This window comes from Salvelinus sp. IW2-2015, unplaced genomic scaffold, assembly GCF_002910315.2.
Source record: "Salvelinus sp. IW2-2015 unplaced genomic scaffold, ASM291031v2 Un_scaffold1668, whole genome shotgun sequence".
NCBI lineage: Eukaryota > Metazoa > Chordata > Actinopteri > Salmoniformes > Salmonidae > Salvelinus > Salvelinus sp. IW2-2015.
In genome coordinates, this window is record NW_019943072.1 from 47,324 (window position 1) to 74,507 (window position 27,184).

The window sequence follows — 27,184 nt, forward strand, 5'->3', positions numbered from 1 at the left end:
TCAGGAGCTTTGCGAATGAGATGGAGACATCCAGTTAGTCAGAGAAAAACAAACCCGTAGGGAGGTCCATCTCTAGGCCTCGCCCTTGGCTCTGTGTTCCCTGACACCAAGATTTATTATGTCAACATTACCGTTCTGAAAATACATATTGAAACAATTTTTTGGACAAACACAGAGACAAAGTGAAGGGGCCTGTGCTGTCACGGGACCATGCAGCTTTAGGCAGGAAGGCGTGGCCGCGAGGGAGCCGCCAGTGCATTAGTAGTTTCGCTTCAGGAGCCCTGAAAAGGTGAGCAGGCTGGGGCCGCATTGTGTGCCTTTACACAAGACTGAGGGACTGTCAAAAGTGAAACAAAAAGGGGGGAGAAATGATTAAAAAAAGCTGCCAGAGCCTGCTCAGTGAAATTAAGGCATGCCATCACAGAGAGCAAACAATCAGGGGGGGAGGACAATCAAAAAGAGACACAGGTGGATCCATTCAAAAGGCCGTGTGGACAGAGGTTGGCAAGTCTCCTCTCACAGTGAAAACAAACATTTCTGTTTTTAGTCAATGAAGGCAGCTGGTCAACATTTACTTCGTTAGTCACTCTTTCGAAAAGGGGGTCACACGTTTGGACGTTACCCAATATTTCACGTGGACTTTACCCAGTATTCCTTCATAAAAGGCTTCTTTTTTTTTGGCAGAAGAAATGTAAAACACCTCAAATGTATTTTGCTCTGTGGACCTAATGCTCAGGGCAGTTTACGTCATTCAAGACATTACATGATGTATGAACAGTACAGCTGTAAATCCTATCCCATGTGTAGAAGTGAAATTTAACCCATTTTTATGTTCATGATTTACATAAGAACGCACGTTCTATGTTACAACAGCCTATTGTAATAACCTGCTGGTTGTATTGGTGCCAGCTAGGTACCAAGCTAAAGCTAGCTAGCTACCCCCAGAAGTTGTGGTTGTATTGGTGCCAGCTAGGTACCAAGCTAAAGCTAGCTAGCTACCCCCCAGAAGTTGTGGTTGTAATAACCTGCTGGTTGTATTGGTGCCAGCTAGGTACCAAGCTAAAGCTAGCTAGCTACCCCCCAGAAGTTGGGTTGTATTGGTGCCAGCTAGGTACAAAGCTAAAGCTAGCTAGCTACCCCCCAGAAGTTGTGGTTGTAATAACCTGTTGGTTGTATTGGTGCCAGCTAGGTACAAGCTAAAGCTAGCTAGCTACCCCCCAGAAGTTGTGGTTGTATTGGTGCCAGCTAGGTACAAAGCTAAAGCTAGCTAGCTACCCCCCAGAAGTTGTGGTTGTATTGGTGCCAGCTAGGTACCAAGCTAAAGCTAGCTAGCTACCCCCCAGAAGTTGTGGTTGTATTGGTGCCAGCTAGGTACAAAGCTAAAGCTAGCTAGCTACCCCCCCAGAAGTTGTGGTTGTAATAACCTGTTGGTTGATTGGTGCCAGCTAGGTACCAAGCTAAAGCTAGCTAGCTACCCCCCAGAAGTTGTGGTTGTAATAACCTGCTGGTTGTATTGGTGCCAGCTAGGTACCAAGCTAAAGCTAGCTAGCTACCCCCAGAAGTTGTGGTTGTAATAACCTGCTGGTTTTATTGGTGCCAGCTAGGTACCAAGCTAAAGCTAGCTAGCTACCCCCAGAAGTTGTGGTTTTAATAACCTGCTGGTTGTATTGGTGCCAGCTAGGTACCAAGCTAAAGCTAGCTAGCTACCCCCCCAGAAGTTGTGGTTGTAATAACCTGTGGTTGTATTGGTGCCAGCTAGGTACCAAGCTAAAGCTAGCTAGCTACCCCCCAGAAGTTGTGGTTGTAATAACCTGTGGTTGTATTGGTGCCAGCTAGGTACCAAGCTAAAGCTAGCTAGCTACCCCCAGAAGTTGTGGTTGTAATAACTGCTGGTTGTATTGGTGCCAGCTAGGTACCAAGCTAAAGCTAGCTAGCTACCCCCAGAAGTTGTGGTTGTATTGGTGCCAGCTAGGTACAAAGCTAAAGCTAGCTAGCTACCCCCCAGAAGTTGTGGTTGTAATAACCTGTTGGTTGTATGGTGCCAGCTAGGTACCAAGCTAAAGCTAGCTAGCTACCCCCCAGAAGTTGTGGTTTAATAACCTGTGGTTGTATTGGTGCCAGCTAGGTACCAAGCTAAAGCTAGCTAGCTACCCCCCCAGAAGTTGTGGTTGTATTGGTGCCAGCTAGGTACAAAGCTAAAGCTAGCTAGCTACCCCCCAGAAGTTGTGGTTGTATTGGTGCCAGCTAGGTACAAAGCTAAAGCTAGCTAGCTACCCCCAGAAGTTTGGGTTGTAATAACCTGTGGTTGTATTGGTGCCAGCTAGGTACCAAGCTAAAGCTAGCTAGCTACCCCCCAGAAGTGTGGTTGTAATAACCTGTGGTTGTATTGTGCCAGCTAGGTACCAAGCTAAAGCTAGCTAGCTACCCCCCAGAAGTTGTGGTTGTATTGGTGCCAGCTAGGTACAAAGCTAAAGCTAGCTAGCTACCCCCCAGAAGTTGTGGTTGTATTGGTGCCAGCTAGGTACAAAGCTAAAGCTAGCTAGCTACCCCCAGAAGTTGTGGTTGTAATAACCTGTGTGTTGTATTGGTGCCAGCTAGGTACCAAGCTAAAGCTAGCTAGCTACCCCCCCAGAAGTTGTGGTTGTAAAACCTGTGGTTGTATTGGTGCCAGCTAGGTACCAAGCTAAAGCTAGCTAGCTACCCCCCCAGAAGTTGTGGTTGTAATAAACCTGTTGGTTGTATTGGTGCCAGCTAGGTACCAAGCTAAGCTAGCTAGCTACCCCCCAGAAGTTGTGGTTGTATTGGTGCCAGCTAGGTACCAAGCTAAAGCTAGCTAGCTACCCCCCAGAAGTTGCGGTTGTAATAACCTGGATCTCCAGGTCACGGAGTTGAAACCACCCAAACTTAGTTTGTCAATTAATTCCATTCATCAACACAAGTGAAATGACGTAGGTTACCCAATGGAAGTGGCATATTGTTGGCTTATTTAACACGTCCTCATAACATAAATCATTAGTAAGAGAATCGTGTTAATTTTACAGTAAACCTTCAGACCTGAATGAAACCTCAATGTATTTGATTAATGACACCAGCAATGTTTGTCCACTTACAGTAAGTCAACGGGATATTTAATGTTCCCACAACACTGCTCTCATTGTGTCCGGAATCATGTTAGTTAAAGCCAGAAGTTATGTATTGTATCCAAGGACTGAAAACAAGGGCTGGGCCCTTTAGGCAACCTATTCCCATTCTATAGCCCATGGGCCCTTGTAAAAGTAGTGCACTAAATAGGGAATAGGGTTCATAAAGGGCACAGCCCTTGTTTTCAGTCCTTGGATACAATACATAACTTCTGGCTTTAACTAACATGATTCCGGACACAATGAGAGCAGTGTTGTGGAACATTAAATATCCCGTTGACTTACTGTAAGTGGACAAACATTAGCTGGTGTCATTAATCAAATACATTGAGGTTTCATTCAGGTCTGAAGGTTTACTGTAAAATTAACACGATTCTCTTACTAATGATTTATGTTATGAGGACGTGTTAAATAAGCCAACAATATGCCACTTCCATTGGGTAACCTACGTACATTTCACTTGTGTTGATATAATGGAATTAATTGACAAACTAAGTTTGGTGGTTTCAACTCCGTGACCTGGAGATCCAGGTTATTACAACCGCAACTTCTGGGGGGTAGCTAGCTAGCTTTAGCTTGGTACCTAGCTGGCACCAATAACAACCACAACTTCTGGGGGGTAGCTAGCTAGCTTTTAGCTTGGTACCTAGCTGGCACCAATACAACCAACAGGTTATTACAACCACAACTCTGGGGGGTAGCTAGCTAGCTTTAGCTTGGTACCTAGCTGGCACCAATACAACCACAGGTTATTACAACCACAACTTCTGGGGGGGTAGCTAGCTAGCTTTAGCTTGGTACCTAGCTGGCACCAATACAACCACAGGTTATACAACCACAACTTCTGGGGGGTAGCTAGCTAGCTTTAGCTTTGTACCTAGCTGGCACCAATACAACCACAACTCTGGGGGGTAGCTAGCTAGCTTTAGCTTTGTACCTAGCTGGCACCAATACAACCACAACTTCTGGGGGGTAGCTAGTACTGCTAGCTTTAGCTTTGGTACCTAGCTGGCACCAATACAACCACAGGTTATTACAACCACAACTTCTGGGGGGGTAGCTAGCTAGCTTTAGCTTGGTACCTAGCTGGCACCAATACAACCACAGGTTATTACAACCACAACTTCTGGGGGTAGCTAGCTAGCTTTAGCTTTGTACCTAGCTGGCACCAATACAACCACAACTTCTGGGGGGTAGCTAGCTAGCTTTAGCTTTGTACCTAGCTGGCACCAATACAACCACAACTTCTGGGGGGGTAGCTAGCTAGCTTTAGCTTTGTACCTAGCTGGCACCAATACAACCACAGGTTATTACAACCACAACTTCTGGGGGGTAGCTAGCTAGCTTTAGCTTGGTACCTAGCTGGCACCAATACAACCAACAGGTTATTACAACCACAACTTCTGGGGGTAGCTAGCTAGCTTTAGCTTTGTACCTAGCTTGCACCAATACAACCACAACTCTGGGGGTAGCTAGCTAGCTTTAGCTGGTACCTAGCTGGCACCAATACAACCAGCAGGTTATTTACAACCACAACTTCTGGGGGTAGCTAGCTAGCTTTAGCTTGGTACCTAGCTGGCACCAATACAACCACAGGTTATTACAACCACAACTTCTGGGGGGGTAGCTAGCTAGCTTTAGCTTGGTACCTAGCTGGCACCAATACAACCACAGGTTATTACAACCACAACTTCTGGGGGGGTAGCTAGCTAGCTTTAGCTTGGTACCTAGCTGGCACCAATACAACCAGACAGGTTATTAAAACCACAACTTCTGGGGGGTAGCTAGCTAGCTTTAGCTTGGTACCTAGCTGGCACCAATAAAACCAGCAGGTTATTACAACCACAACTTCTGGGGAGGCTAGCTAGCTTTAGCTTGGTACCTAGCTGGCACCAATACAACCAGCAGGTATATTACAACCACAACTTCTGGGGGGTAGCTAGCTAGCTTTAGCTTGGTACCTAGCTGGCACCAATACAAACCAACAGGTTATTACAACCACAACTTCTGGGGGGTAGCTAGCTAGCTTTAGCTTTGTACCTAGCTGGCACCAATACAACCACAACTTCTGGGGGGTAGCTAGCTAGCTTTAGCTTGGTACCTAGCTGGCACCAATACAACCACAACTTCTGGGGGGTAGCTAGCTAGCTTTAGCTTTGTACCTAGCTGGCACCAATACAACCACAACTTCTGGGGGGTAGCTAGCTAGCTTTAGCTTGGTACCTAGCTGGCACCAATACAACCAACAGGTTATTACAACCACAACTTCTGGGGGGGTAGCTAGCTAGCTTTAGCTTTGTACCTAGCTGGCACCAATACAACCACAACTTCTGGGGTAGCTAGCTAGCTTTAGCTTGGTACCTAGCTGGCACCAATACAACCAGCAGGTTATTACAACCACAACTCTGGGGGAGCGTAGCTAGCTTTAGCTTGGTAGTACCTAGCTGGCACCAATACAACCACAACTTCTGGGGGGTAGCTAGCTAGCTTTAGCTTGGTACCTAGCTGGCACCAATACAACCAGCAGGTTATTACAATAGGCTGTTGTAACATAGAACGTGCGTTCTTATGTAAATCATGAACATAAAAATGGGTTAAATTTCACTTCTACACATGGGATAGGATTTACAGCTGTACTGTTCATACATCATGTAATGTCTTGAATGACGTAAACTGCCCTGAGCATTAGGTCCACAGAGCAAAATACATTTGAGGTGTTTTACATTTCTTCTGCCAAAAAAAAAGAAGCCTTTTATGAAGGAATACTGGGTAAAGTCCAAACGTGAAATATTGGGTAACGTCCAAACGTGTGACCCCCTTTTCGAAAGAGTGACTAACGAAGTAAATGTTGACCAGCTGCCTTCATTGACTAAAAACAGAAATGTTTGTTTTCACTGTGAGAGGAGACTTGCCAACCTCTGTCCACACGGCCTTTTGAATGGATCCACCTGTGTCTCTTTTTGATTGTCCTCCCCCCCCTGATTGTTTGCTCTCTGTGATGGCATGCCTTAATTTCACTGAGCAGGCTCTGGCAGCTTTTTTTWATCATTTCTCCCCCCTTTTTGTTTCACTTTTGACAGTCCCTCAGTCTTGTGTAAAGGCACACAATGCGGCCCCAGCCTGCTCACCTTTTCAGGGCTCCTGAAGCGAAACTACTAATGCACTGGCGGCTCCCTCGCGGCCACGCCTTCCTGCCTAAAGCTGCATGGTCCCGTGACAGCACAGGCCCCTTCACTTTGTCTCTGTGTTTGTCCAAAAAATTGTTTCAATATGTATTTTTCAGAACGGTAATGTTGACATAATAAATCTTGGTGTCAGGGAACACAGAGCCAAGGGCGAGGCCTAGAGATGGACCTCCCTACGGGTTTGTTTTTCTCTGACTAACTGGATGTCTCCATCTCATTCGCAAAGCTCCTGTCAATGGTCCTGAGACACGTAGCAGACTCCCAGTACAACACCAGAGTATCAGACTCCCAGTACCAGACTCCCAGTACAACACCAGAGTATCAGACTCCCAGTACAATACCAGAGTATCAGACTCCCAGTACAACACCAGAGTATCAGACTCCCAGTACAACACCAGAGNAGACTCCCAGTACAACACCAGAGTATCAGACTCCCAGTACAACACCAGAGCCTCTCTGCCCTCCTTTAAGCCTCTGCTCCCACTGACAGTTATCAGGACTGAGTTGTTGCCCTCCCATGTTCAGACAGGGTGTAAGTCTGCCCACAAAGAAAACAACATTAAAAACATCTGCATAGCTAGCTACATACAGAGATACTGGGAACTTGTTTTCTCCACATTCACTCACTGCAGCAGGCACTGAAAACAGAGAGGTGGAGGAGAGATGGAAGGGAGGAGGAAAGTGGTGGGTAGACTAAGAAATGTGTGTGTGTGTGTGGGGGGGTTTAGTGAGAGAGGGGAGAGGGGGTAAGAGACACAGGAACAGTATAATTTTTTGTCGTTTTCAACAAGAGGCCAAATGACGAGTAAAGAAAGTAGTCTCCCACTTCAGTGACAGAGCCAGAGATGGAAAGAGAAAGGGGGGAACGAGAAAGGGGGAGTAGTAGTGATCTTAGTAGGATGGAGTTGGGCAATGTTATCCCAAACAAAGCCGAGTGCTATAAGCCTCCACCATAAATCTCAGAGCACACGGAGCCACGGCCAAGCCCGGTGCACTGTGTGCCGCGCGAGAAGTTACAAACCAGATGTTGGCGCGAGGGTAAATAAAAAACTATCTATCAACAGTGTGCTATAGCCATCAGTCTGTCCAGATGAAAAAATATACCTTGTTTTTTTGTGCAACCGATATCAGCAGAAATGTCCCGTAGCCAATAGCTGACCATGGATGAGATGTCCCCGTTCTGTATCACCCTCCCCGTATACCAAACACAAATCATGCCTACTGGACACTTCATGCCTACTGGACACTTCATGCCACTCTGTTGGTGAAATCATTGTTTTTAAATCCTCTGTGGAAATATAACAGTACATTGTACTGTTGCTCTACGTGTGCCTGAATAGGCCTACAAAACTGACCTGTCTCCCATTCGCTTGATATTCCCATAGTTACAGCTGATATTCCCACAGTTAGTTGATATTCCCATAGTTACAGATGATATTCTCATAGTTACAGCTGATATTCCCATCGTTGCAGCTGATATTCCCATCGTTGCAGCTGATATTCCCATAGTTACAGCTGACATTTCCATCGTTGCAGCTGACATTCCCATCGTTGCAGCTGACATTCCCATGTTGCAGCTGACATCCCATCGTTGCAGCTGACATTCCCATCGTTTTACACGTCGCTGACATTCCCATCGTTGCAGCTGACATTCCCATCGTTGCAGCTGTTCGTATTATTGCACCATAGTTGCAGCTGATATTCCCATAGTTGCAGCTGATATATTCCCATAGTTTGCAGCCTGATATTCCCATAGTTGCAGCTGATATTCCCATAGTTACAGCTGATATTCCATAAGTTACAGCTGACATTCCCATAGTTGCAGTTGACATTCCATAGTTGCAGTTGACATTCCCATAGTTGCAGCTGATATTCCCATCGTTGGCAGCTGATATTCCCATCGTTGCAGCTGAATTCCCATCGTTGCAGCTGATATTTCCCATCGTTACAGCTGACATTCCCATAGTTGCAGCTGATATTCCCATAGTTGCAGCTGATATTCCCATAGTTGCAGCTGGCTTGTAGAGCTGCTGATACCCCAGAGCTGGGGGGGGGGGGGGGGGGGGGGTATGGAATATGGGGTGGTAACTGTTAGTGCTAGTTTGCTAGTTTGTCTCTGGGCTGCATTGGGGTTATGTTCTGATAGAAAAATGCTACAAGTCCAATTTGGATGGTAGTTAATCCAGGGAGGGCAAAGGAAGTTTGGAAAAAGTGAAAAAAAAGGATGCTTTCCTTTTCTTGAGATGATCTACTTACCAGACCAGTTTCCGTTGCTAATCTCCAAGCCCTGCGTAATCAAAACAACACTAATTTCAGAGCCGATTGGGAATTGTGACATGGTCCGTTCTCGACACACTTCAAGGGACTCCAGGGACTAGTAACAGAGAGGCAGCCATAGCAAACTGGTGAATGACATCATTCTGCCCTAGCATCATTTTGAAGTGGATATCCATAAAGGAACCCTGTGAAGTAAATATACTTGTCTGTCTTCCTTTGAATGACTCTAGTTTTGTTTTGAGTTAGCTTTAGGCCAGCTAACGCCAGTGATGTCACAGTAGTGAGCTTTCCTGCGGAGCTTCCCAGTGTCAAGAGCAGTTACATGATTGATTTTACAGAATCTGGACCATGTACGTCCTCTGTTCCTCACTGAGCAGAAAGAGAATGTAAAACTAATGCATGACCACAGGGCAATATTTTCAGACACACACATGCACATGCACACGCACACACAAACACCTCTTATCTAGCCTACTTCTGGAGTGTGTATGACGAACTCTTGTCATTTTACTCCACGGGGTCACCACGGGGTCACCAGCACCTGAAGGCAGGCAACAGCAGGGTCGCTTCCAACCACCACACCCAATGGGCTAAATCCTCCATCTATTTACACAGGAAAAGACACTAGCTCTGTCCCAAGGGGGACCCCCGTAGGCCTCTGGTCAAAAGTAGTGCATTATATAGGGATTAGGGTGCCATAGGGCTCTGGTCAAAAGTAGTGCACTATGTAGGGAATAGGGTGCCATAGGGCTCTGGTCAAAAGTAGTGCACTATATAGGGAATAGGGTGCCATAGGGCTCTTGTCAAAAGTAGGGCACTATATAGGGAATAGGGTGCCATTTGGGACGCAAATAATGTTACTCACCTCCAGAGTAGCACTTACCTCCCAGTCGCTGCGTAATTACAGCATTTAGTATCTAATTATAGCTATGTGTCGCAGGACTCATCATTTTGCATGTCTGACAGGTAGCAATTATACTCACCCCATTGGCTGGCAGACAACAGTTGCATACAAACTGCACAGGGTCCCAAACTGTTGGGTCGTGGTTATTAGTTCATGTTTCCACAGGGACAGTATATCACAAAGTATTCTAGGTTCATTTTACAATTGATTGTCAGGTGCTAGGAAAATATAATAACAGGCTTAGAATTATTTTTATTATTACTATTTTGTATTAGTAGTAGTAGTAGTAGTAGCAGCAGTAGTAGTAGTAGTAGTAGTATAGCAGCAGTAGTAGTAGTAGTAGTAGTATAGCAGCAGTAGTAGTAGTAGTAGTATATCAGTAGCAGTAGTAGTAGTAGTAGTAGTAGTAGTAGTAGTAGTAGTAGTAGCAGTAGCAGTATAGCAGTAGTATAGCAGTGGTAGTAGTATAGTATTAGTAGTAATAGTAGTAGTAGTAATAGTAGTAGTAGTAGCATAGTATTAGTAGTAATAGTAGCAGTAGTAGTAGCAGTAGTAGTAGTAGTAGTAGTATATCAGTAGTAGTAGTAATAGTAGCAGTAGAAGTAGTAGTAAAAGTAGTAGTATAGCAGTAGTAGTTGTATAATAGTAGTAGTAGTAGTAGTAGCAGTAGCAGTAGTAGTATAGCAGTAGTAGTAGTAGTAATGGTAGCAGTAGTAGTAGTAGTAGTATAGAAGTAGTAGTAGTATAGTAGTAGCAATAGTAGTAATAGTAGTAGTAGCAGTAGTAGTAGTACTAGTAGCAGTCGTATAGTAGTGGTATAGTAGTAGTAGTATAGTAGTAGTAGTAGTAGTATAGTAGTAGTATCAATATAGGCAAAACTAAATATCAAATAAAAGCAAACCTTATCTGATATGCTTTGATATGTTGTTGACAAATTATCATTGTGAAAATCAATGCCAAACATAGAAATAGGAAGTTGAAGGATTATCTGCATGGTGACAATGTGCAGTGTAAAGGTAAGCACTTGAGTTGTGTGATGATAAAGTCAAGTGCTGCTACAGTCGACAACTCAAGGACCGATGTAATTATCTATGGATTAGACTACGTCATCGGGGGCTCCCGAGTGGCGCAGCGGTCTAAGGCACTGCATCTCGAGTACTGGACCTTGGTTCGAATCCAGCACTGGCCGTGATCGGGAGTCCCATAGGCGCACAATTGGCCCAGCGTCGTCCGGGTTTGGTCGGTTTAGGCCGTAATTGTAATTAAGAATTTGTTCTTAACTGATTTAAAGTTAAAGTTAAAAAAAGGTAAATTGTAAAGGGCACAGAGTTGGAACATCCATTTTGCAACGCTCCTGAAAAACTCCGTCGCTCATGCAGACGTAATAATATAGGTGAGTGAAAAGACGAGGAGGTCTACTATTGAAACGGAATTAACCTCTCCAGAGGAATCATGGGAAATGGCTTTGCTGCTCTAGTCCTCTCCTGTCCCGGAGGGACTCCCTCGGCCCTAGAGCTCTCTCCTAATCTCTCTGGAAGCCCTCTCACAGACCCGCGCTTTGGTTCATGCATAGCTGTTGGCCGAGTTAAAAGGGAATATAGAGCCAAATGTCAAACTTTCTGCTGTTGTATTAAACAACTACAGGATAGAAGCACAAAGTTAGCTGCAGTGGGATTGGAAATGTGTTTAGCCTCGATGCGGCATGGTTAGGCCATGCAGTGTGTCATACTGGACATACAGAATACAACAACAGAGCTCAATGCGGCATGGTTAGGCCATGCAGTGTGTCATACTGGACATGCAGAATACAACAACAGAGCTCAATGCGGCATGGTTAGGCCATGCAGTGTGTCATACTGGACATGCAGAATACAACAACAAAGTAACAGTAACAAAATATATAGGCCCTAGTGCAAGAAGGCATGGTTATCCATGTCGTTTGTTTTAACACTGACAGGTATGCGGTTTACGACGGTTTCGACAACAATTGCACCAAAATTGCATGGCAAAGCCGACCGACGACGTTTCCACCAAACAAATGTTATTTAGCGAGGCTAAATAAATGTAGGCCTAATTATTTGTATTTGATTACAGATCCGTCCGTATAGGCCGATGGTCTTGAGCTATAAAGAATGATTTCAATTAATACCTACATGCCTTCACTATTCAAATCCAGCAGCCCAGGTTCTCGTTGGTATAAATGTACAAATTTGAGTTTGGATTGCTCCAATATATTTTCGATTTCCGAATGAGGTAGCGTAAAATACAATCTTGATAAGTGGCTCAACCTAGTTGTTTTTTTCTTTCTCATAGTTTTTCTRGTATTTGTAGGCTTGCTCCACTTAGGCATTCTTATTAGGCTTAATAGGTGCGGCAGGCAGCCTAGTGGTTAGCGCGTTGGACCGAAAGGTTTCAAGATCGAATCCCCGAGCTGACAAGGTAAAAATCTGTCGTTCTGCCCCTGAACAAGGCAGTTAACCCACTGTTCCTAGGCCGTCTTTGAAAATAAGAATTTGTTCTTAACTGACTTGCCTAGTTAAATTTAAAAAAAAATAGGCTACTATATTGTGCTCTTGTTTATTTAGGCCTATTAATAAATAGGACAAAATACAACAAAATAACCACATTACAGGGAAATCCTATTTGGAGTAACAAAGTCTACTGAACTATATACGCGACAGTAAAATGACTGAAGTCATGTTTATACCTATTCAATGATCAACATTCCTTAGAAACTGTTTGTTCGATATTCCTTAGAAACTGTTTGTTCGATATTCTTTCGGTTTTGATTATTAGTCTCAACAGGAGACACTGGCGGATGTGTCCAATTAGCAATCAGTAGGAATCATGAAGTACTGTACTGTATGCATACGTCACTGTATATTTTTCTCACGCGTCTGTATATCGAATGTTTATTTACAACAGGCTACAATCATTTGAATACGAATAGCTAAATTGGGAAAGCATAGGAAATACAATTCAAAATATAAAATGTTAAAGAAATGTTCCTGCTGTWTATGCCTAATAAATAAACTAGTTAGGCTACATTTCATTAATCTGTTTTTTGTTTTTTTAAATACTTTGAAAATGTATAGTAACAAACAGAATCATGTATTTAAATGTTTCTTGTAGAAAAATTTGATGCAGAAAGTGAATATGTTTAAGTAGCTAGACAGTAGGCCGCTGACAATAGCAAAGCCGAGCTTCGTGTAATCACTTCATTAAGGCTATAGGATATTTAAAGTATTAATAATGCTCAGCAAACGTTTATTTTCTAGGCTAGACCTATTACTTTTTTATCGAGCTAAAACAAGAACGGGCTGCAACTAAAGCAATGTTGAGCGTAAAATCGCATAAACGCAAATACCATTGGCTAATTTTAAATTAAGGCCTATAAAAACTGAGCTGCTAGCATAAATTGACATTTTGCGTTTTGAACAAGTTTAATCAAATTAAATAACGTATTTATCAGCGGTATATAGTGTATGGTTTGAAACGGAGGGTAAATATTGTCTAATAGCGTTTTGTTTCAATGTATGCAACTGAAAAATGTAGCTATAAAAGCAATATGCGTATCTGCTRCAAGCGTAATTGCTTTTAGGTGAGATGTGTGCTTTATTGAGGAATTCTAATGAGAGCTATATGCCTACCCAAACCAAAAGACCTAAAACACATTTTTTATTTTTTTATTATTGTTATATCTTTCCAAAATGAATTGTAACTGCTTGCATAGGTTATATTGTTAGTGTCGCATACTATTTTGTCCGACATGTAGAGTAAACGACTATATAAAATAGAAAGTAAAACGCCCTAAATATTTTCCACACGCCGAAATTTCTAGCCTATATCTTCTTAACCATAAATTTAAATAATAAAAATGTCATCATATATTCCACTAAACATATTAATATTCAGAACCATTTGTTTACGCTGTTCTCAGCCTTCCAAAAGACCGGTTTGCTTGTACCCCCCCCCCCCCCCCCCCCCCGCCATGGCATATGCGCATCCTGTATCGAGTTGCTGTCGAGGATTCGCTGGCGTGACGTCACCGAGACACGCGAAAGGTCTCCTGAAGAAAACCCGGAGCAACGCAGAGAAGCTATCAAAGCGCATATTTGGACACAGCATATGCCAGCACTTAAGTGGATATGTTTCACACCTGCATGTGGACATATTAACGACTCATTTTTTCTGTCTTTGCTGGGAATTAACTGGTGAGTAGGCTATTCGAGTTGTGTGGAAAATATATGCCTTTCAATGTGTTTACTCTAAGAACGAACGATCAGGCTGTGAGCGTCTGGAGCGATATGCATGAGAGCGTTTGTGTTTGCGCGGCAGTTCTGTAGAGTAGACAGTTGTGTTMTACAAATGGCATTAGATAGTCTGCGAGATCGCTGAACATAACCATCCAAACGGTCTAGCAATAACGCAGTCTAAACACATTGGTGGACATGTGTAGCCTCTCCTGTCTGTGTCAAGTGGATACATCGATGCTTCGAGTACTACGCATTGTCATGACATCGCTTGCAGGGTGGTTACCTGACTGTTGCAGAAGAACAACCTTGTCAGGGTATATAGGGTGTTGTTGGATATTGAAATAAAAATGTTAAATTTGATGATCTTTTCATAAGTGCATGGATGAGAAGACTTTAGGCTATGACTGTGTTTAGGCTATGACCGTCTGAAAAATAACAATATCGCATGAGAGGTACAACGATAGAATAAATGCGCCCTCATATCATTKGATGTAATACACATTTTTACTTCTCAAAAGCCTCTTAATGAATATATTTTGTGTATGTGCTCTTGAATATGTTACTAATCTGACATATCACAACTGTGAGTGTGTGTGTGTGAGTGACATCGGTGTGAAGAATGGGAACCATGTATTACGTCACGATTTATTATGGACATAAAGCGAGCAAAGGGATTCCTGAAGATAAGAGAGGTTGTGTGTATACATCACGATAAAGACTTTCAGGCAACGGTATCTCTGAACTAAAGGTCAACATAATTCCCATTGGTTAATAAGTGCAGCCAAAAAGGGACTCTATTATTGAACGTTAAGTTGTGCGCCCATTTCTTTCGTTATATTTTCATGTAGCCTAAGCAAAGGGGCAAGTGCGTGCACGCTATTTACTTGGGCCAATATAGGCCTGTTTTATGCCTGCTTTATGTCTGTTTTATGCCTGCTTTAAAATGATTTATCAATAGAGGTAAGAAGGTTACAATGACGAACCTGTATAAAAGTGTATGATGTTGAATGCACCGTTGTTATTTTTTWWTWTWTWTTTTTCAGGCATCTGGAATGGAACTTAATTTGTCAAAGAATGTAATCTCCTGCGGAGATCCAGGTACGCCATGCTTCACTACTTCCTTCAGACTTTGGTAACAATTTACTGGTGYAACGTGGTTTACTATGCATTGATAAAGACTTGTGTTAAAAGGCTAAATTAATGCATTGTCAGTACACAAGCAGATTATAAACGAACACGGTGTTGAGAACGTATGCCTAGTTGTTGTTTTTTTATGCACCATTGACAGCTTATAAATGCATAATAAAGCTTGTATTATGCCCGTAGGCTAAATATTATATTTGCGTAAGCTTCTTGCATCTAAATAGTTCATGCTTGGTTATGAAGGATTTGTTATTTGCTTTGTTATACCTTATTACGCAAAAATATAGGCTACTTTTATTGTTTGCCTAACCGTAGCTTAAATAAACTTGTTGAAACCATGTTGGGATAACAACCTAAAAAAAAAACCACAACAATAACGTTTAGAGATCTAGGATCTTTAATTGGTTTCTGTCGTGTATGTGTAATAAGGCGGTGAATGTGAAAAACGAATAACCTTTAACGGATAGCCTTAACTGATATTCCATATAAAAGGCTATTTGACACAGACCTTTAATCTGTAGGCTATGCAAACCACACGAATAAARTCAAACAGGCATTTTTGCTAATTTATAATCATTATATCCAATACTTAGGTCTATCCAATCTATAAGGTAACGCTGACCCTGGAATTTAATTAACGATGTCATTTGCATTTACGCAATCAACGTGTTAGGCTATATTTTCTAAAGAAATTTATCTTGTAGCCTATACTGATGAGAACTTAACTTTTTAATTGGCCTATGAACTGTTGATGAGAACATGAGGCAATAGTGATATAACCTATTATGAACCAATATGGTACAAAGTAGCCTAGTATCCATTCATTCTAATATCCATTCATTCTAATATCCATTCATTCTAATATCCATTCATTCTAATATTCATTCATTCATTCTAATATCCATTTATTCATTCATTCTAATATCCATTCATTCTAATATCCATTCATTCATTCTAATATCCATTCATTCATTCTAATATCCATTAATTCTAATATCCATTCATTCATTCTAATATCCATTCATTCTAATATCCATTCATTCTAATATCCATTCATTCTAATATTCATTCATTCATTCTAATATCCATTTATTCATTCATTCTAATATCCATTCATTCTAATATCCATTCATTCATTCTAATATCCATTCATTCATTCTAATATCCATTAATTCTAATATCCATTAATTCTAATATCCATTAATTCTGAGTGAAATGGAGACATTTCGACTGAAACCCTTGTTCAGATGTCAGGGTGGTTATCGGGAAACGCAGGCCTTTGACCAAGTTTCCACTGTAGATGGCCAAGATATGACGATCACTAAAGTAATAACGTTATTATATCCATACCTTTTCCAATGACGCAGCCTGTCCAATTACATTCAAACCCCATTTATTTATTCCCTTTGAAACTAAGGCAACGTTTCATTTTCTGTTTTCGTTTCCCCTTCGGTAGTTTGTTTTGGGTACGACAAATAGAAGACGATAAAAACAACAACAAAAAACACTAGGCCTTGCTTGAATTCCATTTTTTATTTTTTGTTTTGTTTGTGATGATTAACGACGGTCGTTGAGTTTTTTCTCAGTCCTCCGAGAAAATATGACTGTTTATCTTGCCTCTGCCCTGTAACCCGTCTTGGTGAAGYAAAAAAAAKAACTTCTGTAAACCATCCGTTACGCATGTGCCTCATATTTGAAAACGCATTATCAGACCAGGCCGAGCCAACAATGCCGCAGTCCAATATGAACGTTGAAGGACAAACTTGACATGATTGTCCCTCTTTCACCGTATATGCATGAGATCAACAGATTAGGCCTATGASATAGATTGTCAAGGAGGTAACAGCACCAGTCCAGTCTCGCCTCTAACACACGAGCCAAAGCCCAACGGGATGCTGACTACATCTCTGGTTGGTCATTCACTATGACGGAGCATCTTCATTTGGTTGTGCGTAATTGCGCGTACTGTAGGCCAATTATGTCACCCCACGGGCACTCTAATTGGGCTTTTTAGGTGCCCTCAAAACTATTAGATAGTAGGAACCTACTACTTTAAGTAGTAGAGATTAGTTTGTCATTAGRTTACATGTATGTCTTCATTCGCTGAGACGTTTGTGTGGCAATGGTGTTTGCCCTTGATTTTTATGTTCCTATCCCAGTTCTTCACTATTACCAGGATCGAATCCTTTCCATCAACGTTCCAGTCAACTCGGAAGAGTTKAAACGCAATAGCAACATTCATTTAAAACGTTTGGTTTGTATCTGGATTAGTTTGAATGCAGTTGACCAAGACACACAGCTAAGAGTGCATGAACCAATAAGGAAAGCAAATGCCAAACCACTTTGTTGGTTTATATTATTCTAGTTTTTATATAAGGAATGGGTAGGCCTGTAGGCGTTATTTCGTGTGACAGCATGGCGTGCATTCAACTGCTCCAGAAAACTCATTTTACAAAGCGGTTCAATAACATAAAAACAATATTACATTACTTTGGCGAGGAAACAGAACAAATGAATGAAAAAAAGAAAGTGATTATTGAGGTTGCACAATTGCCTTCTGAAAGGCCCCTGAAGGAAAGCTTTACAGTTCGACGGGGTTCTCATGTCAAAAGTTAATGTCATACAATGACCTAAAGCGCTTAGCATTGGCGCCGGCGACATGGCTTGGAGACGGTGCACAGCGGAAGCTACATACGCTACCTGGCCAAAGTCATTATAATACTGCATTGTTATTGGGACCATTTGGAAGCATGGCGAATCAAATAGGCCTATCATCAGTTACTCATTATTATTATTTTTGAAATTGACGATGATAAAACGTTGAATCCATAAAATCATTCACAAAAGACATAATGAATGCAGATATAGGCCTATGTTTTACGCCAATCCAGGTTGACACAGGGCGGCGCGCCTTGCCTCGTCTTCATTCCTTTACATTTACTCGACTATCAACTTAAAAAACGAGTTTGCATTGTTATTTCATATTGTATTGATAACTACAGTGACAGGTGATTGATAATGGTGTTAATTTCCCAGTATTGTTTACTATTTTCTATTTATTATAACGCTGCAGCAGTGACAGACATTTCGCTTAAAGGACAGATGCTGTTTATAGGCCTAGGCCAGGGATCATCAGCTAGATTCAGCCGCGGGACGATGTTTTCTTGAGCGGATGGTCAGGTGACCGGAACATAATTACTAATAATTTGTAAACTGCAAATTGACCGCAAGAAGCCAAAACGGATATAATATTTAACTAAAACAGAATCATGTCAAACATTGCTTACATTTTTATATGATCACAAACTGTATATCTCTCAATTGTGCGTTGTAATACTTTGGAAACAGACTTCCAGAATTTAAATAACTTGGAGCTGTCTTGCTGGTGTTTTTAGAGTCTTTTATGGCTTTAAAATAAATAAAAAATACTTTGGGGGTCAAATAAGGGCCGTCAGTTGGGGAACCCTGGCCTAGTCTATATAAAGCCTTTCTTTAAAAAAAGGTTATTTTTTATTTAAAATATATTGAAATGATTCACAGAAAATCAATTAAAGTGACCGGGCTCATAACTGTGTGATGTGACGTTTCATCTCAGTCATGTCTTACCAGCAGGCGCCGCTGATTTACAGTAGGCCTGTATGATTGTCCACAATAGTCTCTAAACTCAAGCAACTCAACGCCATTATTTAGAAAATGTGTTTTTTTTTTTATATCAAGTGACATAAGGCTAGCCTATCTGAATGCAAAATATCAATCGTTAGTTCTAACAAATATAATAAAGTTAGAAACTGTCACGAGACGAATTTATGTGTAGAGGCCTATGGCCTAGTGTATCTGTATGCCATAGACTACCGTTACTGTTGTAAGTAGCAAAAATCAGTCGAGTAAACGAGAATATTTCCAGTAAAAAAGTTTATGCAAATATTTTTGTATATTTGTATGTAAAAAGATTATAATTTCAGTTTTTTGGGGGGGCTTTAATCCGCTGAGAAATGGCATGTTTGGTCATTCAGTATTGTATTTAGAAGGACAAACTAAAAGATTGATAGTGCTGCCATTTTTTCTTCCATTAACATCTAAAAACAAATAATTGCTTAAGACATAGCTGTGTAGTTAGTATATGCAAGTTGTTATAAAACTATAAATAATAGTTAAATCAAAGTGTACAAAATTAAAGCCTCAAATAAATATAGAGGTCCTACACGCATCATCATCATCATCATCATTTGTAGCCTACTTTATGCAGTCATTTCTCATGAGGTTGTAATTTTCATAGTTCAGATTACTTGTCTTATCTTTGACAGTTACAAGTAGCGAGAGATATGACTGTAAAGGCTACACGTGAAGAAGCCTGAATCAGTGCAGTGACACGCGCGCACACACACACACACACACACGCACACGCACACGCACACGCACACACACCTTCATTCTTTTGACACAAGGTCCACCTCACTTGCTTTTAATCCGTGATTGTTTAGAAGACCTGGAAAAAAATAGGTCATTAAAAGGGCACTATCCATGAATTTATCGACTATTACGGTACATAGTACACTACTGTTGCATTAAGCTTCTTTCATATACATACTTAAGTATAAATTAGGTACTTTCCATATATATTTGGCCTTGAAAATAACATGGGCAGGTCTATATGCAATGTTTATTCAGCACCGTTCATATCCTAGACATACATTGTGTGCGTGTGTATATAAGCGCACCCAGCTGTCGGYCCGTTCCATTGCGCTGGAGCATATTTCAAACATGTCTGAATAAAGGGCCCATTTTCTTCCAAACTTTCCAATGCAACGCAACTCGCCGTTGCCTCATGCGCTCCCCTGAGATAAATCCCCACCAAAAATCCTCTCCTGCAGAGTCAGATTGAATGCTCTTTGTGGGTGGGAGGGACTCCTTATTTCGGGGAGGTTTTAACGCAGAAGATGGGTGGGTCACATCCCTTGGTTCTGCTGCGAGCGCTTCCATTCGGTCACACCGGGCATATCCGCACCAGCGGAAACTGAAAGCATAACGCACTGTCACTGCTGCGACGAAAAGTGGGTTTGTTTTTCCGGAGAATAAATTCGTGGAAATCTGTTTTTTTTGTTTTGTTGCAATGGCAAGTGTTTTGCTCCGGATGGAAATCTAAGCATTCGTGTTGAAGATTTAGAAAGCTCGAATATACAGGATTGAATATTTATTTTTAATACGGCATCATTCTTTTCAAGGTGGAATGAATTTGGACAGAATTGCAGAGACCGTGAGACCCCCACCGACGCGCGACATGCAGGCTTCTGCGCTTCGCTTGCCGAGAACTTCGAACAACACTCGAGAAACGTTAGAGAACTCAAGCAGCGAGTCATCCGATACTGAAATAGCAGGTACATTTACGGTGCAATAACATTGCATTAGGCCTACCTACTATCATTATCGCTAGGTATAATTAAAACACGGCTTTTCTTGTTAAACACTCTACTTATGTGCGTAAGGTTTTCGATAAAAGAAACGTAGATATGTAGCATGCAARGTGCCCAATGCGTTGAGTTTTGGACTAAAATACACATAGACCATAGGCTATGTGAAAGAGAAAAAACGTGCAGGGAAAAGTTCAGATAGAATGTGCATTTTACCCAATATGAATGAATGGGAATTCTTCAGCGTCATATTATTCATTTCAGTATTCATTTCCGTAGACTAAATGTCGTGTCTAAAACGCTTTGCTCAAGTGTTTGCCTATATCACCGCCATGCTATTAAAACATTATCGAGCATATTATCAAATAAATACTTTTGGTGTTTTAACACTTAGGATAACAAGAAATAGCCTACGGGTTGATGAGTTTTCAAATCGTATTCTTCCTGCTGCAGGATGGTGTGTGTCTTTATCCCACCTCTTCATCAGTTGTAAACTATATGAATATATATAGGCATACTAAAGAGATCATGAGACGTAGGCCTAAYGAGAATAGCGCTAGCCAATACAGTCAGCTATTAAAACACGGCGAGTTCTGTTTTGAGCTGACCTCTCTTCTTAAAGTATTGCCCTTCTTACATCTAGCTATTTTCAAGGTATAAAAACAAAGGCGCTAACGTGTAAAGACAAGCATTGGCAAGATAATGGACGTTYGATAAGACTGGACAAACGTTGCAACAAAAGGGAATGTTGGTTTATGCAGGTAGAGGCCGATAAATGTTTAATAGAGCTTCTAAAAAAMAATCAATATTGAACCAGGAGCAAATCCGTAAATGTTTTAACGAGCACGTGATACATCTTGTGGTCTTTTTTAATAGGCTTTTGAAACTGGTCATTTACTTTAGTGATTTATAGACACTTCAAACACTGCTAMGATTATCCTGCAAGGTATGGCCTGTTATGCGTTTGTGCTGCAGAACTAAACAAAATTGTANAAGCATTAGGCTGTCACTGCTTGCGAGGAAAAGAGTCTGTTTATCTGGAGAACAAATTCATGAAAATCTTTTTTTTATTTTATTCTTGCAATGGCAAGTGTTTGGCTACAGATGGAAATCTAAACACCCTTGTTGAAGTTTGAGAAAGCTCGTATATACAGGATTTAATACTTCTTTTTAATACGGCAACATTATTTTCAAGGTGGAATGAATTTGGACAGAATCGCAGAGACCGTGATACCCCCACCGACGCGCGACATGTCCTCTACGTTTCACTTGCCGAGAACTGCAAACAACACGCGAGAAACGTTGGAGAACTCAAGCAGCGAGTCATCAGATACTGAAGTAACAGGTACATTAACGGTGTAATGACATTGCATTACATACTCTCATAATTGCTAGGTAGGCTATACAACATAKWTTTTTTGGTGTTAAACATTAAAGGKTAAAAAGCTACGTGTGTGTGTAATGTATTCGATATTAAGAGAAACTCACGTAGCTTACAACTTTGTCCAAAGCATTGAGCAATAACAAATATATTCGAAACACAAAGCACCTTCTGTGAATGAAATAAATAACTTAAATTGTCGTGTTTTAGTAGGCCCACTTTGATAACAATAAGTTTGCAGTTTGATCAAATCGAATATTTTCGGCATATTTAAACAAATGACATTCAGGGGTTACAATAATTGTTTGAAGTTATATTTTTAGTGCTCCTGCCGAATGTTTGGTCTTTTATATTCCACTCCTCCTCATCAGTTGTACGATGTCAATATATATACCTAATACTAAAGAGATAATAAGACGTAAGCCTACGAAGAATAGGGCTAGACAATGCATTCAGCATCTACAATATGGCTAGTTTGTTTTAAACTGATCTTTCTTAAAAATAAATATCGCCCTTCGTACGTCTAGCTTTTTTAAAGGTATGAAATGAAGGCGTTCTTTTAAAGACACGCACGGACAAGATAATGAACTCTAAGACAAGACTGGACAGACGTTGCAACAAAAGCAACGTTCTAAGTTTATGCCGATTCATTCCTAACAGAGCGTCTAAAAGAATCAATATTGAACCCGGAGCAAATCTGTTCATGTTTGACGACCGTGATAGCCTACTGGTGGTCTTTGTAGGCCTTACAGACTTCTGAAAGTCGACATTTACTTTAGTGATTTACGGACACTTCAAACAAGGTTAGGATCACCCTGCCAGATATAGTATGCTTTTTTGCTGCAGAAATAAACCATTTGTTAAAAAATTACATATGCGTTTCGTACATACTGTTTCTAGACTCATGAGATGAGATTGTACAGAAAACATTTGGGTGAGTGGCACCCCTCTGTGTAAAATCAAAGTAGTCTGACTCAGTATAAGCTACAGTACAATAACCAGAATTTATATGTTTGTTTTTCACAGAAAAGGAGAGGAGTGTAGAACACAGAAGTGACGATGGAAACGCAGATGACCCCAAAAAGAAGAAAGCGAGGCGGCAGAGGACTCATTTCACCAGCCAGCAGCTGCAAGAGCTCGAGGCCACCTTTCAGCGGAACCGCTACCCCGACATGAGCATGAGAGAGGAAATAGCTGTGTGGACCAACCTCACCGAGGCCAGAGTCAGGGTAAGTGAGTCGAGATGCGTTTTGGCCCGTGCTTAAAACGGGCGTATATTCAAAGGGAAACCGTAAAGACGTGAATTAATGAAAATACAAATCTGTCCATTTAAACCTGCTCTGGGTTTATTGCCTGACTTCAAGCCAACACTGGAATACCACTTGGATGATATCGTTGCAATAATTAACAATGATTACGAACTTTATGAGGTAGATCTTACGCTATAATTTCCCTCCATCTTGGGGGGGGGAGGGGTGCATTACACAACTGTATCATCGACTTTTGAAGACATTGTATCAACTATGTTTTTATATATACTTACAGTATCTGCGCCAATTCATTTAGAATATTTATTTCGGCAACAGTTCATTTTACATAGGTCTTATTATTGCTATCATGTGTATTGTTCACTACACATCCACTGTAACGTGTTCCTCTAGAAACGTTTCACAGCAGACATGTTTAGTGTAGTGCAATGAGTAATATCATATTGCCATGCATACACATGTTCTTGCGAGTAATTGCACATTAGGCCTATGGAAAACCCTTTTTGAAAAATTCAACCCAAACCACCTCAACAAATCGGGTGTTTTAATTTCAAGACGGGCAAGAAACAAGATAAGCTTGAGTTTTTTTGTGTGTCTTGGGCCTACAATTAACGTATGTCCCATGTGTAAACGTACCAATACTTTTAAGCCTACATATCAAAACAGCAATGCACTAGTTAGTTGGCAAGAAGTCGACAATAAGGCCAATTAGCGCCTAATATCATTTTAATTAACATTTTTTGATGGCTAATAAATTATGATTATCCATACATCTATAGAATACTTCCAACATTTCGAAGAGGATCACAAACTCTTATTGACGCCCAAGCAGGAGGACATCATAACATTTACCTTATCTTATCCAACAGAAGTGAATTACACACACTCTTAAAATAGACGCACAAGAGGAACACATTTTTTCTGGAACATTTTGTTCAGCGCAAGGGGCTGTGCAAACACTTCACGGTTATTGGTAATACAACTATTGATAATAATGATTGTATGATAATTCGATCAGTAGCCTGCTAGGTTAAGCCTACATTTGGATGGATTTGATTGTCCATAGTGCCTATGCAGACGTGAGAGCGACGAGATGTAGGCCACAGCTAAAACACAATGACGAGGAGGCTTTTCGAGCTAAATATAACCCACCACTGTGCAGCTCGAAGCTTATGGTGTCACATCGTTCATGTCTTTGTGGACAATTTATCTTTAGCCTACAACCGTGTGCCCCCCGGAAGACTATACATAGCCCCACTTCCAATTATATACCCTAAGACTCCATTATAAAGTACAAACGAAGTGTTATTCTAATAAAAACATTAGAGAGACAATTTTGTGAAGTTGTGGCAAAAATATATGATCGTTTTTTAAATCATTCATAGGTCTTGTTAGGCCTAGCCTAGGTTATATGTTTTCTAGTTGACTGTTATGGATTGTATTATAAATGTTACAAGTAATAACATAATAACACAACTATTGTTATTATCATTACATTATATTACTGTTATAGATCGCATGTTGAATACATGTTATCTTTTTGTCTTTGATCTTTAGGTGTGGTTCAAAAATCGCAGGGCCAAATGGAGGAAACGTGAACGCAACCAGCAAATGGACCTGTGTAAGAACAGTTACCTGCCCCAGTTCAGTGGCCTCATGCAGCCCTACGACGACATGTATCCCGCCTACACCTACAACAACTGGACTAACAAAGGACTGACCCCGGCCCCTCTGTCCACAAAGAACTTCACCTTTTTCAACTCAATGAGCCCACTCACATCCCAGTCAATGTTCTCGGCTCCTAACTCCATCTCTTCTATGACTATGGCCGGAGGTATGGGCCACTCCGCTGTACCGGGGATGCCGACTGCGGGCCTGAACAACATCAGCAATCTTAACGGCATCGGCACCTCTACAATGAACTCAGCCATGTCCTCCTCCGCCTGTCCATATGGACCTCCCGGTTCCCCATACAGCGTATACAGAGACACATGTAACTCTAGTCTGGCGACTCTGAGACTGAAATCGAAACAGCACCCAACCTTTGGATACAGTGGGTTGCCAAGTCCCGGGTCTAGCCTTAACGCCTGCCAATACAACAGTTGACCTATCAGCCGCGCTGAAAATAATTTGCCGACAGCTGTGGGCCTAGTAGGCCTACCTGCGAATGGGGCGAAAGACAACTAAACTGGATTAGTTGCAATCATTTTTTTCTCCAAATGGATTATGCGGGTTGTATGTGTTTACCATTGAACTTGCACAACAATTTAAATGTTTTTTTGTTTTTTTCGATTTAAAAAGTGATGAAGACGTGTTACCTTGCAACATTGAACATAAGAAACAGACAAAGGAACATCTGTGTATTTTCGTTTGCTTGTTTTGAGGACTCAAACCAATTTAAACGTGGCTTGTATAGACCTATGTACTCCTGGTCTTGGATTAGGAACAAAAAGTGCAACAAAAAAGGCGTATCCAGACTCGGTAGAAAAATAATTGTATTGTACATAGCTTATATTGCTCATGTGTGCTTTGCCGTCTTTGCAGGGGGTGCCACGGGCCCGMTTAAATGTGCCAATTTTTTTTTTAAGCGTGAGTTTCATTTTATAGCCTGCTTTGTCTGGAGTATTTTCTCATTTTTTTTATGTGCTGAAAATAGAAATCCCGCATGCTTTAACTTCAGTGCAACGTGTTTTGTACAAGTTGATAATTATGTAAGATAAAGCAAAGTCCATTATACTGTATACAAAAGGTGATTGAAAAGTAACTTCATGTGTTTATGATCTGTTTGAATACAATAAAGCAGATAGTAGTTTATTTCAGGTATCTATTTAATAAAGGGAAAAGGTATAAACGAACACAAACATTTTCCAAGTTTATGGAATATAATGGGAGTTCGTAGTATTTTTTAAATCTTTATTTTGTCAGGGAGTCATGACTCATGCTAGTAATTAGCCTATACCGGCTTAGAATACATTATTTAACTGATGACAACTCAGACCAATCTTGACCTGTTTAACACAGTTAACATCCATATTCTGCCAGTCAATGAGCATTCCGACGATTGCTGTCTGTGCTTTTCATTCGACTGGATATTTCACATTACAGATCTTATTCTGTTGACAACGCGTTGTGGTTTGAATGATGTGGGCTAAACCACAGATGAGAAGCAGGCTACTGCAAGAGCATTTAGACCAGGCAACTCCTTTAAGTAATCAAACTCGCTATGATGAAAAGCTGAGACTTGCTACTGGCGAGCGACTTGGCATTTTCCCTCCCATTCCAGCTTGGTTTCTTCATCACTTATTTTTGAGCCTAGGCTATTCGTTTTTAGACTATTTTCTTTTTTTACTGTCAAGAAAATGCTTCAGCGGGGATATACACTCATACTGTTAGGCTTACGAGCTGGAATTGYATATTGTGAGGCCAAATTCTCACAATATCCAATTCCAGCTCGTAAGCCTAAACACACCTTAAATACAAGCCCCTATCAATATAGCCAATTTAAACTGCATCACCGAATAACTGTGATAACGCGAGATTTTACGACTATGCGTGTTTTAAGTTGTCAAGCGTGATGGTTTTTCTCTTTACAGTCATTAAGAGAGAGATCAATACGATATCTCCAGGGTCATACCTTCAGCCATTCCCATATCCATAGTACTGATCCATTAGGAAGATATTCACGCCAAACGATGCTGTAACTACAATGTTTATGTACTTTAAAATGATTGATAATATGCATTTTACAGCGGTCATTACGTTTTAGTCTTTCTTCATTTAAAAAATAAGTATATTATTATTATACTTGTGTCACGGGTCACATAAATATCAATGCATTATTTTGAATGCAATAGGCTATATATAAAGAATCAAATAACTTATGTAAAATATTATACAAATAAATCAAGATACCATAAATTACATATTGGCAGAGTTTGCTAAGGGCTGATCAAGTGTTTGACGAGCAGATAACACCCACGGGCCTAACCATTGACAAACGTTTTCCTAACTCAAAGCGTGTAAACCCAAGCGTTGATGTCAATGGGAGTTTCATACACCCGTTGTTTTCTTGGCTGGCTCTATCTTCATATGGTTACGTTGTTCATGACATCATAATAAAAATCAAAAGACTGTCAAAAACAATCATATATTAGCCAATTAGCCCACACCCCAGTCTTTGTATATCATTGAAGAGCAGATGCTWAGGTTTCATTTTATAGCC

At 40.9% G+C, this 27,184-nt stretch overlaps 2 protein-coding genes across 7 annotated transcripts in view; one reads left to right on the forward strand and one right to left on the reverse strand.

The window, feature by feature from the left end:
• LOC112071627 (fibrillin-2-like) overlaps positions 1–7,983 on the reverse strand; it is a 22,752-nt gene extending 14,769 nt beyond the window's left edge. Inside the window, exon 1 of the mRNA XM_024139059.2 lies at positions 7,755–7,983. Coding sequence (XP_023994827.2) covers positions 7,755–7,983 — 229 coding nt within the window. The remainder of the gene's footprint in view (positions 1–7,754) is intronic.
• Positions 7,984–13,598: 5,615 nt separating this feature from the next.
• On the forward strand, positions 13,599–25,776 carry pitx1 (paired-like homeodomain 1). 6 transcript variants are annotated; one of them, XM_024139048.1, is made up of 5 exons: positions 13,599–13,720; positions 14,806–14,860; positions 20,128–20,280; positions 22,721–22,923; positions 24,520–25,776. In XM_024139048.1, exons 2-5 carry the CDS (start codon positions 14,815–14,817, stop codon positions 25,066–25,068), a joined length of 951 nt encoding a protein of 316 aa, XP_023994816.1. In that variant the 5' UTR covers positions 13,599–13,720; positions 14,806–14,814; the 3' UTR covers positions 25,069–25,776. The 6 variants fall into 6 exon arrangements, with proteins under 6 accessions (XP_023994816.1, XP_070295557.1, XP_023994817.1 ...); XM_024139049.2 differs by lacking the exon at positions 13,599–13,720 and adding an exon at positions 14,625–14,722; XM_070439456.1 differs by lacking the exon at positions 20,128–20,280 and having other exon boundaries at positions 13,601–13,720.
• The last annotated feature ends 1,408 nt before the right edge of the window (positions 25,777–27,184 follow it).

What these genes read in the sequence shown, in the direction of transcription:
- pitx1 (XM_024139048.1), top strand. Translation starts at nt 14,815, where the DNA reads ATGGAACTTAATTTGTCAAAGAATGTAATCTCCTGCGGAGATCCAG. An exon ending in AATCTCCTGCGGAGATCCAG is followed by an intron (nt 14,861 to 20,127) that starts GTACGCCATGCT and finishes ATTCTTTTCAAG; the next exon opens with GTGGAATGAATTTGGACAGA. An exon ending in TCACCGAGGCCAGAGTCAGG is followed by an intron (nt 22,924 to 24,519) that starts GTAAGTGAGTCG and finishes TTTGATCTTTAG; the next exon opens with GTGTGGTTCAAAAATCGCAG.